Genomic DNA, 14928 nt, shown 5'->3' on the forward strand with positions numbered 1-14928 from the left:
AAGTAGAGAATTTAGGTTATTTAGATAATTAGAAGAGTGCCTCTTGCCTCAGTTATTCAGACTCTTGAGACATATTTCCTGTTAAATTAGTGTAAATTTAGTTAATTGCTGCATATTATCTTGCATGTATAGAAATAAACCATAAAACTAAGAAAAATGTGGTATATATACATATGTACACACATAGTTTTAGATAGAGCTTACTGTTAGGTCTGATCAAATAATTAAGTCAACATCCCCTCCCCTGGGACTGACCTTTATACCACTTCACAATCGACATTCCCTTTTGCTTAGAACATATTCCTCTTGCTAAGACCACATTCCATTTGCTAAGACCTTTATCTTTCCCCTCAGGACTTGCCCAGAGAAAAAAAAGTCTGTCTAGAATCCTTTAAAACCTCTGACTCCCCATTCCTGGGTACTGGGATCATTTTGGGGCTCAACCTATCTGGTTTTCCAGATGAGCTCATAAATTCATAATTCTTTACTCCTTTTGCATCGAGTTCCTCCTCAGGCGACCTTAACACTTACAATTTATTTTATCTTATTATTTCACACACTTGATTTATTCTTTTATAATTTTAATAAAATATTTCAAGCTACAGAAAGACAGAATAATGTTGGGAGCACTTCTCATGTTGTTGGTTTGTCAAATCTTGATCCTATATTTACTGCAGATAACTTTTTTTTTTTAGTTTTTTTTAATAGTTAATACTTTTATATGTTTAAAAAGAGTACAGAGCTAAGTCCCCATCTCACCCTGTCCCATATGCCCAGTTCCCATCCGACAGGTGTTATGTATTTATTTCCCCCCCAGTTTTGTGTGCCAGTGCGCACATGTACCTAGAAACAAATAGGAATATATTTGGACTCACTTAAAAAACAAACACATTAAGGGTAACAAATATTAGACATTCTTCTTGTTGTCTACACTCCTACCACGAACTCTTCATCGCCTCTTTCATCTCAGCTCATTATTCAATAAGCGATGCATAAAACTCCATGTTCAAGATACTGTTAACTATGGAGAATCGGTAGTTTATCACCACACTGTTTGCCTCTACCCTTTCTACTTCACCCACGATCCGGTTTTCTGAGAAACCGAGACCTGTTTCCAAAGTCTAAAATGCCTCGAGCGTAGCAAAGGCGAAGTTTACGCAAACAGGGAGGTTTAACCTCTCTGAGGAATTCGGGAAGGAGGAAGCTGTGGGGAGGGGGGCAGTGGGATGGGCGGGACCCGGGCAGGGCGGGGTGGGATGTGGGTGGGCGGGACCCGGGGGGCGGGGTGGGATGTGGGTGGGCGGGACCCGGGGGCGGGGTGAGACGTGGTGGGCGGGACCTGGGTGGGCGGGTCTTTCAGCCACGTTCGCGCCGCGCCGCGCCGCGCCGCGCGCAGATTTGGCGCCAAACGCCGAAGGCTCTTTTCGCGGCGGCGGTACCTTAGAGTCTCGCGAGAAGCGCGGTTTGCTGGCCGCCCCGCTCCGGGTGCTGCGTCCGCGTGAGGTGAGAGCGGGCTGGCGGGAGTGGAGTCCCTCAGGGGACAAGCGGCCGCGGGGTCCGGGCGGAAGGGTCGGGTGCGGGGAGCAGCACGCAGGGAGTGAGGAGGTGGATTACAGGGCTGAGGTGGACTACAGAGCAAGAGGGGCCTGACCCGGCGCGACCTGTGCGGCGAGGAGACCGGCGGGACAGGGGTGTGCACATTTCCTTTATGTCTGGGGGCCGCCTCTCACTAGACCTAGCCTTTTAGCGGGAGGGGACGAGCATCAGAAACAACTTTACTTGGCCAGCTTCCGTCCACGGGCCTCTAAACAGGGAAGGCATCGTGACTGGAATGAATGAAGTGAGAGACGAGACGGGGCTGGGGTGGGGTGGAGGGGGAATGGAGGGGAGGGGAAATGTGTGTTTTCAGGGATGGATAGCAAAGAGGGAAAAACTTATCTTGCTAGAGGGGCTTGTGTTTTGATAACTCGGAAAAAGTTGGCCATTGGACACCTAAAGGGTTAGGGAACGAACTGTATAGTTTTTAAAAAGTATATATTTTATTGATTTTTTTTACGGAGAGGAAGGGAGAGGGATAGAGTTAGAAACATCAATGAAAGAGACATCAATCAGCTGCCTCCTGCACACCCCCCACTGAGGATGTGCCCGCAACCAAGGTAACTGCCCTTGACCGGAATCGAACCTGGGACCTTTGAGTCCGCAGGCCGATGCTCTATCCACTGAGCCAAACCGGTTTCGGCAAACTGTATAGTTTGAACATTACATTTCTTGGTTAGGTTCCCTCTGGGAATTTGAGGACTGGAGGAGGAGTTAAGAGAATTTCATCCATGTCTAAAAAGGAGACAGTGAAGAGACAATGCAAAAGTTATCAATAAGTGAAAGGTATAAAAATATAAAACTAAATTTAAAAAAAGAAACGAAATATCAGTTTAATGACCAGCCCCACCCCATGCTTGGCCAGTTCCTTATGTCTGGCTTGCCACACTTCATATAGTTTGTGTCCCGTCATCAACCTCAGACCTCCGGGTCTGCCTAGAAGGTGTGAACCCCATTTCTTCCTAGAGGGCTTAACTACGATGGGGCTAAATATACTTATTGCAGCTACTTCAGAGGTTATGGTCTCTGACAGCCTTTCTTCCAATTTTGAAAATCTTTGGTTCTTTGACCCTTACTTGTAGATACAGTGGGTCATCAACAAGAGTTTATTATATTTTGTTTTTATATATTACTAGAGACCTAATGCATGAAATTTGTGCAAGAGTAGGCCTTCCTTCCCCTGACTGACTTCTGGCACCTGTAACCTGGGCTTCCCTCACAGCCCCCTGCTTTGGTCTAATTAGCATATTATTATTATAGATGGTCATGGAAATTTAGAATGGGAGAGATTTAGAGATCATCTAGCTCCAGTAGTTTTACAGATTTGGGGGAAGCTGTGGAATTCTTTTCTTCATTCCCTCATTCAGCAAATATATATTGAGCATCTGCTGTATACCAGCTTTGGGGATGCAGTGGTGAAGCACAAAGAAACCTATCTGTCTTGCCCTTTTAGAGCTACAGTCTGGTATGAAAGACAACTTTAATAAAATAATCACACAAATAGAACCTAGTATTGAAACAGGGTTAGTGCTATGGAACTTGTACCTGATACTTTGAATGCTTATTATAGGAGGATTTAGTTTAGGGAAATTGGGACAGGCTTTTTTGTGGAGGTGATACCCTCTTTGCCCGAAAATAAGACAGTGTCTTATATTAATTTTTTCTCCCAAAGTTGCGCTAGGTCTTATTTTCAGGGGATGTTTTATCTTTCCATGCCCTAAGTCTTATTTTCAGAGGATGTCTTATTTTCAGGGAAACACGGTAGTAGAGATGTGAAAGAGATTAGGACTCAAGGAAGGCCTTAAAGATAGGAAATGTCCTTTGCAAAAGTCTAGAGGCCTGCCCTAGCTGGTTTGGCTCATTGAATAGAGTGTCAGCCTGTGAACTGAAGAGTCCCAGGTTCGATTCCATCAAGGGCACATGCCCAGGTTGCAGGCTTGGTCCCCAGTAGAGGGTGTGCAGGAGGCAGCCGATCAATGATTCTCATCATTGATGTTTCTATCCCTCTCTCCCTTTCCCTCTCTGAAATCAATAAATATATATTAAAAAAAAAAAAAAAAAGTCTGGAGTCCTGAGGGATATGGCTGTTTAAAAGAACTGAGAGAAAAGAGCATGAAGAGTTGGTGTAAAGTTGGAGAAATAGGAAGGTGCCAAAACATGCAGAGCCTGAGTTTTATCTTTATCCTAAGAAAGAAGAAAGCCATTGAAATATTTAAGCCACGTGATAAAGTGATCAGCTTTATATTTCCATAGGTTAAACTTAGCTGTAATATGGAGAATGGATTGGAAAAGTCAAAATTGGATAGGAGGAATGGAGTAATCCAAGTAGAAATGTTATGATGTGATTGTGGTGATAGGGAGAAATGGACAATTGAAGAGATATTTAGGAGGTAAAATGGATAGGATATGTATGATAGCGGAAGGAAGTGTCAGGGGTGACTTGTAATTTTCTGACTTGCCTAGCTGGATAGATGTTATGCAGTGAACTGGGAAAATTAGAAATTCACTTTTGTACATGATGAGTTACAGGTACCACTGAGGAATTTAAGAGCTGTAAAATGAAAAATAGGGATCTGGAGCTCAGATTTGATGCCTGGGATGGAAATAAAGAAATAGTAAGTTATCTATAATGCCATGTGTACAAGTGAGTTAAGAGGGCCTAGGATGGAGTTATGGATACTTATTGACTAGGATAGAGAAAGATGCATCTTCAAAGAGGATCTAGGAGGAGTGTCCAGAAAGGGAGAAAAGAGGTGAGTACTATGTTTCAAAAGTCAAAAACACTTGTGCAAAAAAGGAACTGATCAAAAGTTTCAGATGTTGCTGAGACGTTGAGTAAGATAGTATAAAAACATTCTTTCAAGTTATCAACCTGAGGATTATTTCCTTTTCTTCAAAGGAACCTTACCTAGAAGATTAATATATAAACAGATTTTTGTTATAAGCTGTTCTGGTTGAAGTGGCAGTTGAGGTACCTGTCTTCTGCATATTTCACACTATTTGGATCATAGTTTGAAACCCTCTGAAAAGTCCAGATCATTTTATGATAGATGAAACTCAACAATTGAGTTAAAATGATTTGTTCAAAAATATTAGTGTTATTAGTGTTTAGAACTCGGTTCTTCTGATTTCTAACTCAGTTCTTTTTTCTGAAATTATCATTTCCACTTTTCATCATGTCTGAGTTTGAAATATGGTGTATTTGGCTGCAGGTGGATCCTAACTGTAATAGGAAGACTGGTTGGACAAATAAACATGTTTACTTCCCCCCTTTCCCCCCCAGAGGAAAAGATGCTGGAACCACAGGAGAATGGTTTGATGGACCTACCAGATTATGAGCATGAAGAAGATGAAACTTTCCCTCCTTTCCCACCTCCAGCTTCTCCAGAGAGAGATGATGAAGGAGCTGAACCTGATGATGGTATGTATGGAGTTCTAAAAAAAAATGTCTTATGTTCATTTATCAGCTTAGAAATGACACATTTTATTAGTGAGGCTTAAATTACTTAAGTAATATTAAGTTTTGGTATATTTCACCAGAGTCAGGAAGAGGAGCACCTGTTCCTGTACCTCCAAGGAGAACAGTTAAAAGGAATATACCAAAGCTTGATGCTCAGAGGTATATGTACTATTATTCCCTTAAACATTTGTATTTTTTTTTTAAAAATACATATATTTTATTGATTTTCTTATAAAGAGGAAGGGAGAGGGATAGAGAGTTAGAAACATTGATAAGAAAGAAACATTGATCAGCTGCCTCTTGCACACCTCCTACTGGGAATGTGCCTGCAACCAAGGTACATGCCCTTGACCAGATTTGAACTTGGGACCCTTCAGTCAGCAGGCCGACACTCTATCCACTGAGCCAAACCAGTTAGGGCTTACCTTTTTTTTTTTTTTTTTTTTTTTTTTTTTTTTTTTTTTTAGTACAGTATCTTTTTTCTTCCTTATGTTATAATCTATTGGTTGGGATGATTTGAAAATCAGATAGTTATAAAGATACTAGAGGCCCGGTGCACAAAATTCGTGCAGGGGCGGGGTGTCTCTTAGCCCAGCCTGCACCCTCTCCAATCTGGGACCCCTCGAAGGATGCCTGACTGCCCGTTTAGCCACGATCCAGGTAGGATGGGGCCTAAACGGGCAGTCGGACATCTCTCACGATCCAGGACTGCTGGCTCCCAACTGCTCGCCTGCCTGCCTTCCTGATTGCCCCTAACCACTTCTGCCTGCCAGCCTGATCACTCCCTAACCTCTGCCCTGCCAGCCTGATTGGTGCCTAATTGCTCCCCTGCCAGACTGTTTGCCCTTAACTGTCCTCCCCTGCAGGCCTGGTCACCCTTAACTGTCCTCCCCTGTAGGCCAGGTTACTCCCTCCCCCCAACTGCTGTCCCCTGCATGCTTGAGTCCCTCTAAACTTCCCTTCCCTGCAGGCCCGGTCACCCCCAACTTCCCTTGTCTGCCAGCCTGGTCCCTTCCATCTGCCCTCCCCTGCAGGCTTGATTGCCCCCAATTGCCCTTCCTTGCAGGCCTGGTCCCTCCCAGCTGTCCTCCCCTGCTGACCTGATCACCCACAACTGCCCTCCTTTGCAGACCTGGTCCCTCCCAACTGCCCTTCCCTGCTGGCCAACTTGTGGCAGCCATCTTATGTTTGGGAATGATGGTCAATTTGCATATTATCTTTTTACTAGGTAGGATTAGGTAGGATAGAGGCCTGGTGCACGGGTGGGGGCCGGCTGGTTTGCCTTGAAGTGTGTCCCAGATCAGGGCAGGGTTTCTTTGGGGCATGGGTCGGCCTGGGTGAGGGGCCTGTGGTGGTTTGCAGGCTGGTCATGCGCCCCCCCCCCCAACCCAAGTGGAGGCACTGGTATCTGGGATTTATTTATCTTCTATAATTGAAACTTTGTATCCTTGAGCGGAGCCAAGCCTCCTGCTTGCTCTGTGTCTGCAGCCATTTTTGTTGGGATTTATTTCTCTTCTATAATTGAAATTTTGTAGCCTAGAGTGGAGGCCTGGGCCTGCCAGGGCAAGTGGAAAGCTTGGCTTCCTCCATTGCCGAGGGCAACCCAAGCCTCCAGCTCTTTCGGTGGCTGCAGCCATCTTGGTTTGGTTAATTTGTATATTCGCTCCTGGTTGGCTGGTGGGTGTGGCTTGTGGGTGTAGCAGAGGTACGGTCAATTTGCATATTACTCTTACTAGATAGTATTAGAGGCCTGGTGCATGAAATTCGTGCACTGGGCGGGGTGGGGGGAAGGAAGGGCCCAGGACACCTCGCTTCTTATTGCCCACCTGTTTGCTGCTCCTTACTGCTCGGCTTGCTTCTCCTTAGTGCTGCCACAAAGGTGGGAAAAGCACCTGGCTGCTGGCTGAGATGTGCTCCCCCTGTGGCAGCCCACTGACCACCAGGGGCAGCTCCTGCATTGAGCATCTTAACCCCCCCCCCCCCCCCCGTGATCAGTGTGCATCATAGCGACTAGTTGTTTTGGTCGTTTTGCGGTAACAGTCACTTAGGCTTTTATTATATATCTTTTCTTCTTACGGTCTTGATTTGGCCTTGATAGTTATAGAAAATTTGGAATTTAAAAACATATTTCTATTCACAGATTGATTTCAGAGAGAGGGCTTCCAGCATTAAGACATGTGTTTGATAAGACAAAATTTAAAGGTAAAGGTCATGAGGTAAGAAATGTCTGGTTTTTATTTTAGATCTTTGTTTTTTAAAATATAGTTATCCCTCAGTACCTGTGGTGGATTGGTTCCAGGATCTCTGGATGCTGGAATCCACAGATGCTCCTCAAGTCCCTTATATAAAATTTCATATGGAATTGCATATATCGTACTTTAAATTATCTCTAGGTTACTTATAATGCCTAACAGAATGTAAATGTTAAGTAAATAGTTGTCTTATTTCATTGTTTAGACAAGAAAAAGTATCTGTACATGTTCAATACAGATGCAGCAACCATCATAGGCCTAAGTACATAGCACATGTCAGCAACAGCGTAACATTTGTTTTCCCTGAATATTTTCAATTCACAGTTGGTGGAATCCATGTATGCAGAACCCATTTATATTATAGGGTTGACTGACTCTATAAAACTGGGTCTGTTATCATGTTGTCAGGAATCTTAAAATGTTTCACGGATTTAATCACTCATCATTGTATCTTTTGAGAAACTATGATGTAGAAAGGGAACTGTTAGAAGAATCAGAAAACATGTCTTGGTTTTGCCACCGTAGGACTTCAGTAAAATCATATATGAGTCAGTAAGCCTTACTTTGTACTTTATAATTTTGAGGAATAGCTTAAAACCATTCTTTGAAGTAGACAAAGTAAATTTTATTCCTCAAAATTTACTTTGTCTATTTCAGAGAGTGGTTTTAAGCTTTATGAGAGCAAGGACTTTACCTTTTTGATCACTGAGGTGTTCCTAAGACACGGCACCATGCCTGGTTTCTAATAGGCATCAGTCAAGTTTTGTTGGAAAATGGAGACATTTAAGAACTGTCTCCCTGGCCAAGTGGCTCAGGAGTTAGAGCATTGGCCCGCACACTGAAGGGCCATGGGTTTAATTCTTGGCAAGGGCACATGTATAGGTTGTAGGTTCAATCCTCTGGCCACACAAGGCAACCAATTGATGTTTCTCTCTCCCTCTTTCTCCCTCCTTTTATTATCTCTAAAAATCAATGGAAAAAATACCTTCAGTGAGGATAACAACAAAAGGTTTTGTATTTCATTTAATTTGAAAAATTTTAATGTTACATTGAAATTTCAAACATAGGTATTCTGGTCTGAGAATGTTTAAACTGTTCTTGCTGGTCTTCAGGACTTTGCTCTTGAGATTTCTGAATGTATTTTCACAATGCTGAATTCTCAATGCTTTCTTTTCTATATGATTTAGGGGACCAACCACTTGTTTAGTTATTCCTAAAAGATATCTTGATATATTTTAGTAAAGCTTATTTTTAGCGTTACTTTACTATCCTGCAAAACCACATGTGATTTTAACTTGTATTAAACTTAAAAATATATATATTTTTATTGATTTCAGAGAGGAAGGAAGAGGGAGAGAGAGAGATAGAAATATCCATGATGAGAGAGAATCATTAATTGGCTGCCTCCTGCAAGTCTCCCACTGGGGAATCAAGCCCACAACCCGGGCATGTGCCCTTGACTGGAATCGAACCTGGGACTTTTCAATTCCCAGGCAGACGCTCTATCCACTGAGCCAAAACAGCTAGGGCCTCTGATTAAAAAAAAATTTGTATCCAGTGCTCTTTTAGACTGCAATCCTCTAAGCCCTTAATAAATATTTTTCTTTTTAGAGTTTCTTCACCTTATAAATGTAAAATGACACCAGTGACTTTGGCATTACTATTCAATTCTAAAATCTGCTGACAAGGTCAGTTCTGAGAAAGAGTTTTCTATTTAGCATTTTTTTTTTTACATGCCAGGCTGAAGACTTGAAGACACTAATCAGACACATGGAGCATTGGGCACATAGGCTATTCCCTAAACTGCAGTTTGAAGATTTTATTGACAGAGTTGAATACCTGGGAAATAAAAAGGAAGTTCAGGTATGTATTGAGATTATTACTATGAGTTTCATTGACAGTATTAATAGTATGAGGTAAGATTTAGTTAAGGCTGAGTAGCTGTTTGGGGTCTTAATTTTTAAATCTGTCTTGGTAGAGAGAAGGAAAATTAGTTATTTAAAGAACATCTTTTTTGAATCTCAGAATGGAAAAATGACCATTTTCCTCCAAATGTTATTAATAAAAATGTAAAAATGTCTATTTTCAGACCTGTTTAAAACGAATTCGACTTGATCTCCCTATTTTACATGAAGATTTTATTAGCAATAATGGTAAGAATAAAGGCTTGTCTACTTTATAACAATTTTTCTTTTAGAAATGGGTTTTGTTGGGTGGTCAGTTTTATAGGCCTGGGCTCTTAGTCTATGTTGAGTATATAATTACAGTAAATATTAATGAGTTTAAATGCTTTGGTAGATTTAGAATGTTGTGTATATTTGTTTCTTTAAAGGAATGGCTGCAATACTATTAAGAGATGTAAAAATGTATTTAGCCATAGAACATGAGCTTTTTAAGAAATCTGATGGTGATCCACTGATCCTTTGTAGTGATTATTAGTAAAAATATATGACAAAATACATGTACATCATTAAAAAAAGTGGCTCTTGGAAATTAGGCAGAATCATTTGATGATGAAATAGTTTATATTTCACTTAAGAGTGCAGATCCTGGCCTAGCTGGTGTGGTTTGGTGGTTGAGCGTTGACCTATGAGCCAGGAGGTCGTAGTTTGATTCCTAGTCCGAAAACATGCCCAGGTTGCAAGAGGCAGCAGATCAATGATTGATGTTTCTGTCCCTCTCTCCCTCTTCTTTTCTCTCTCTGAAATCAATAAAAACAAAAAAAGAGTACAGATCCTGGGTATAGGACTTGAGTAAGACGTATGTGACTGTTCCTGGTATTGATTGCATTGTTGGCTGTACAGTGCAACCATAGGTAGTCACACACATCAAAACATGGTTCCTGCCGACAGAGTCTGTATAGTTATCAGATTTTCTGTGCGATGGCTCCATACATGTTTGTTTGCTTTTTAATCTTTTAATATATGTGGTGTAAAATATAGGCTCATTATAGAATTCCCCAAAGTTATTTATAAATTACTTTTAAAAGTGAAAGATTGTGGTTCTGGATGATGTCCGTTTTGTCTTTTAATTGTAGTTTTGAAGTGGTTGTGCAAGGCAGCAAGTTCAGGTGTTTACCTATGCCGCCATCTTGATTTCTCCCAATGTATATATATTTTTATTATTATTTTATTAAATTATTATATGTGTACATATTTTACCATTGACCACCCCCCCAATATATTTTTAAATTAGTGTTTTCATTTGACTTAAAATGCCTCTTTAAAGTGATTTACAAATATTCCTTTTACTTGTTTGAATCAAATAATGTTTGTAACATTTTCATGCCTCACCAATTGTTTCCTCTGGTCTGTACCTTGTCACTTTAAACTGGTTTTAAATTAATAGCTATATAAGCTCTTTTTCTAGCTAGTTTATTACTAGAGATATACTCACTGTTTGTTTTTTCCTACTGCAGATGAAGTAGGGGAAAATAATGACCATGATGTAACTGCTACTGAATTAGATCCATTTTTGACAAACTCATCTGAAAATGTGACGTTTGCTTCTGAATCAAGTAGAAGCCTAACTGAAGAGCAGCAACAAAGAATTCAGAGAAATAAACAGCTGGCCTTGGAAAGAAGACAGGCAAAGCTACTGAGTAATAGTCAGTCCTTAGAAAATGGTAAATGTTATGCTGGTTTTTATGTGTTACCATTAATATAGCAAGGGCATGTTAGAAACTTAACTTCTCTACTATCTTCCAAAATAAAATACCTCTAGAAATAGAAAAATGATATAGTATATTAAGTTTATGTACAATTGAGAGAAAAGGACAGTGTGTGTGTGTGTGTGTGTGTGTGTGTGTGTGTGTGTGTGTTACCTATTTGGAATCTCCAAAAAATAAATGTCTAAGTTGATTTTCTGAATAGTTAAATACTTCTTAAAAAGTTATTTTAAGCATTTAAAATTGATTCTGAGTCTTTTTTTTTTTTTTAATATATTTTATTGATTTTTTCAGAAAGGAAGGGAGAGAGCTAGAGAGCTAGAAACGTCGATGAGAGAGAAACACCGACCAGCTGCCTCTTGCACACCCCCTATCGGGGATGTGTCCGCAACCAACGTACATGCCCCTAACCGGAATCGAACCCGGGACCTTTCAGTCCGCAGACCGACGCTCTACCACTGAGCCAAACCGGTTTCGGCTGATTCTGAGTCTTTTAAAAACACTCTTCCCTGACTCCTTAAAGCATGTAACATAATTTTATCTTTAGGATCATAATTATGAACATTAATTATTATGGTACTTTTCCTAAACATATAAAATGCTTTTTGCAACCAGTGAGGATTATAGAGCCATTTGCTATGGCATGAATAAAGTGGTTCTAAAATTAAAAAATATATATATTTTTTAATTGATTTCAGAGAGTAAGAGAGAGAGAGAGAAACATCAATGATGAAAGAAAATTATTGATTGGCTACCTCCTGCACACCCCTCACTGGAAATCGAGCCCGTAATTCGGGCATGTGCCCTGACCAGGAATTGAACCATGATCTCTTGGTTCATAGGTTGATACCCACTGAGCCATGCCAGCTGGGTCCTAAAATGTTCTTTTTTTTTTTTTCATTGTGTCACTTGTGAGCTTTCAGTTTGATTACCTGTTACATTCCCTTCTCTCTAGAAAACCTGCCATAAAATGAGCTGTTTTAATTTAAAAAATTTTTTTTATTGATTTTTAAGGAGAGAAGAAGGGAGGAGAAAGAGAAACATTGATGTGAGAGCAGAAACTCTATCAGCTGTCTCCTGCATGCTCCCTACGTGGGCCTATGACTGACTGGGAATTGAATCTGCAACTTTTTAGTGCATGGGATGACACCCAACCAACTGAGCTACACCATCCAGGCCAAAATGTGCTTTTTTTAAAAAACAGACTGTGGTTTTAGAAACTAGACAGCCATGTTTGTTAAAATTGTATTTAAGCCCTGGCTGGTATGTATGGCTCAATAGTTGCATGTTTGCCTGTGCACTGAAGGGTCTTGGGTTTGATTCCAGCTCAAGGGTAAGTACCTGGTTGCAGGTTCGGTCCCAGGCCTCTGTTGGGGCACATGGGAAGACAGCTGGTCGGTTTCTCGCTCTGTTTCTTTCTCTGCCTCCCTCACTTCCTCTCTTCCACTTTCTGTAAAAATCAATGGAAAAAATATCCTCAGGTGAGAATTAACAAAAACAAATCTGTATTTAGAAATAACTGCAGCCTTGGCCAGGTAGCTCAGTTGTTTGAGCATCAACCCCATATGCCAAAGTTGTGGGTTTGATCCCCAATCAGGGCACATATAAGAATTAACCAATGGCCTAAACCGGTTTGGCTCAGTGGTGGAGCGTCGGTCTGCGGACTGAACGGTCCCAGGTTCGGTTCCGGTCAAGGGCATGTACATTGGTTGCAGGCACATCCCCGGTAGGGGGTGTGCAAGAGGCAGCTGATCGATGTTTCTCTCTCATCGATGTTTCTAGCTCTCTATCTCTCTCCCTTCCTCTCTGTAAAAAAATCAATAAAATATATATATATAAATTAACCAATGAATGCATAAATAGTGAAACAACAGTCAGTTTTTCTCAAATCAATTAAAATAGGTAGATAAATAAAATTGCAAATTGGCTTTGAATGAAGCAGGATGGCATGTCATTCTCTATTTCCAATCTAGTTTTTCCTTTTGAAATAGGAAAGTAAGAATTATACAATAGTAAGTAGTGAAGATTATCATGTCATAAAACAAGGTTCACCCAAGATAATAAAATTCTCAAATGAGAAGTATTGTGACTACATTATCATGATTTTTTATAATTAAAGTGAATTTAAAATTTTAAATTTACAAATGGATGTTTTATTTCCATGTGAAAAATTACTTGATGCCGAGACCAGTTTGGCTCATGGATAGAGCGTTGGCTTGGGGACTGAAGGGTCCCCGGTTTGATTCCGGTCAAGGGCATGTACCTTGGTTGTGGGCATATCCCCAGTAGGGGGTGTGCAAGAGGCAGCTGATCGATGACTCTCTCATCGATGTTTCTAACTCTCTATCCCTCTACCTTCCTCTCTGTACAAAATCAATAAAATATATTAAAAAAAAAAATAAAAGATACAATAATCCTTAAAAAAAGAAAAAAAAGAAAAATTACTTGAAGATAAAACTATTGTTGATAGCAGTGTCTTCCTTGCTCTGATTATCAATAAGCATTTTAAGTCTTATTTTCTATTTATAACATATGACTTTAAAAATTTCCTATATAGATATAAGTACCTGAAATTTTTTTTACTATATGTCACTTTGACATACAGCTGTTAAGAGCATTTGAACTTTTAAAACTTGTCTAGTAGTTGTGATTTTGAATGAGAACAATTGCATTTTAAGACCTCTCACATTAAATTTTTAAAATTTTTTTATTGATTTTAGAGAAAGGAAGGGGAAGAGAAAGAAAGATTGATTTGTTGTTCCATTTTCTTATGCATTCATCGATTGTTCCTTGTATGTGCAGGGGTAGTAACCTTGGTAATAGAATTACAACAACATTGGTGCAACAGGAAGATGCTCTAGCCAACTGAGCCACCCTGCCAGGGTCAAGACCTCTTGTATTTTTGAATGGGCTTTATACATATGTAAAAATGGCTTTAAAAAAAAAATGGCTTTATTTGGAGGTAACCATAATTAACATGATATCACAGACATAATTTCTATTGATCTAAGCTTGTGAAGAAATTTGTGTTAGGTAAGATTGGGTGAGGTGTTTAAGTAATGTTTAACAATGATTTCTCTTTCAGACTTGTTAATAAACACGTCCAGGGCACAGGCAGTTGAAGATGTTAATACGGGTGAGGATCAAAACAAGAAGTCAGATGAACTTAATGAAGACATTCTAGATAATCCACATAATGATGCTGTTGCCAATACTGTAAATGAAGAGGAGGAATTAAAAATAGAGAAAACAACTGGACCAATCCTTTTAAATGTATAGTATTAACTTTATGCTTCATTCTGAAAAGCTATTGAGATTGAATAGGCCTCAACTAAGAGGAAATTAATTTGGTATCCTCAAAGTTTGAGATTACTACATATTTTGTCTACTCTGAGTGAAATCCTTATGTAGTAAAACCTTTACAGATTCCTGTTTAAAATCTGGTATTTATAATTATACTTGCTTCTTATTAACTTTAGTTAAGTCTGTTTATTTTCTTTAGTGTTGTACAGTAGGTCCTCGGGTTACGCTGGAGATCCATTCTTACAGCGCAGCGTAATGCGATTTTCGCTGTAAGTTGGAACCACCTACATAGGCATCTTCATTACTCACATGGAGCACATACATAGCAGTAATGAAGTGAAACAGTAAAAATAATTTAAAAAAACAATTCCTGACCTTTACTTGTGGTAAATAAATAATAAAAAACATAAGCACATACGTACATATGTCAAAATGATGGAACTTTTTTTTTTAATAAATAAATGGGAGATGGCGACTTAAATGACATGACATAACCTGAGAACTGCCTGTATATAGATACGATTTCATAACAATGACTGATAGTTAATAAGCATCTTCTGCCAGGGTGCCATTCTATGCCTTGTTTTCACTAAATTAGGTGGAGTTTTAAGATGTAAATATATGTGAATATTAATGTACATTTAAATAAA

General features: G+C 39.8%; 1 protein-coding gene and 1 non-coding gene across 5 annotated transcripts; both read left to right on the forward strand.

Moving 5' to 3' along the window:
* Positions 1–1356: 1356 nt before the first annotated feature.
* TIPIN (TIMELESS interacting protein) lies at positions 1357–14448 on the forward strand. 4 transcript variants are annotated; one of them, XM_036438288.2, is made up of 8 exons: positions 1357–1503; positions 4880–5017; positions 5137–5215; positions 7197–7272; positions 9049–9171; positions 9398–9461; positions 10727–10933; positions 14061–14448. In XM_036438288.2, exons 2-8 carry the CDS (start codon positions 4888–4890, stop codon positions 14252–14254), a joined length of 873 nt encoding a protein of 290 aa, XP_036294181.2. In that variant the 5' UTR covers positions 1357–1503; positions 4880–4887; the 3' UTR covers positions 14255–14448. The 4 variants fall into 4 exon arrangements, with proteins under 4 accessions (XP_036294181.2, XP_045437332.1, XP_045437329.1 ...); XM_045581376.1 differs by lacking the exon at positions 1357–1503 and adding an exon at positions 1556–1691; XM_045581373.1 differs by lacking the exon at positions 1357–1503 and adding an exon at positions 3660–4349.
* LOC118710741 lies at positions 10073–10205 on the forward strand. The gene has a single exon (XR_004985510.1). It is a non-coding gene; the product is annotated as a small Cajal body-specific RNA 14 (non-coding RNA).
* Positions 14449–14928: the final 480 nt, after the last annotated feature.

The sequence above is a fragment of the Pipistrellus kuhlii genome, unplaced genomic scaffold (genome assembly GCF_014108245.1).
Source record: "Pipistrellus kuhlii isolate mPipKuh1 unplaced genomic scaffold, mPipKuh1.p scaffold_m20_p_1, whole genome shotgun sequence".
Lineage (NCBI taxonomy): Eukaryota > Metazoa > Chordata > Mammalia > Chiroptera > Vespertilionidae > Pipistrellus > Pipistrellus kuhlii.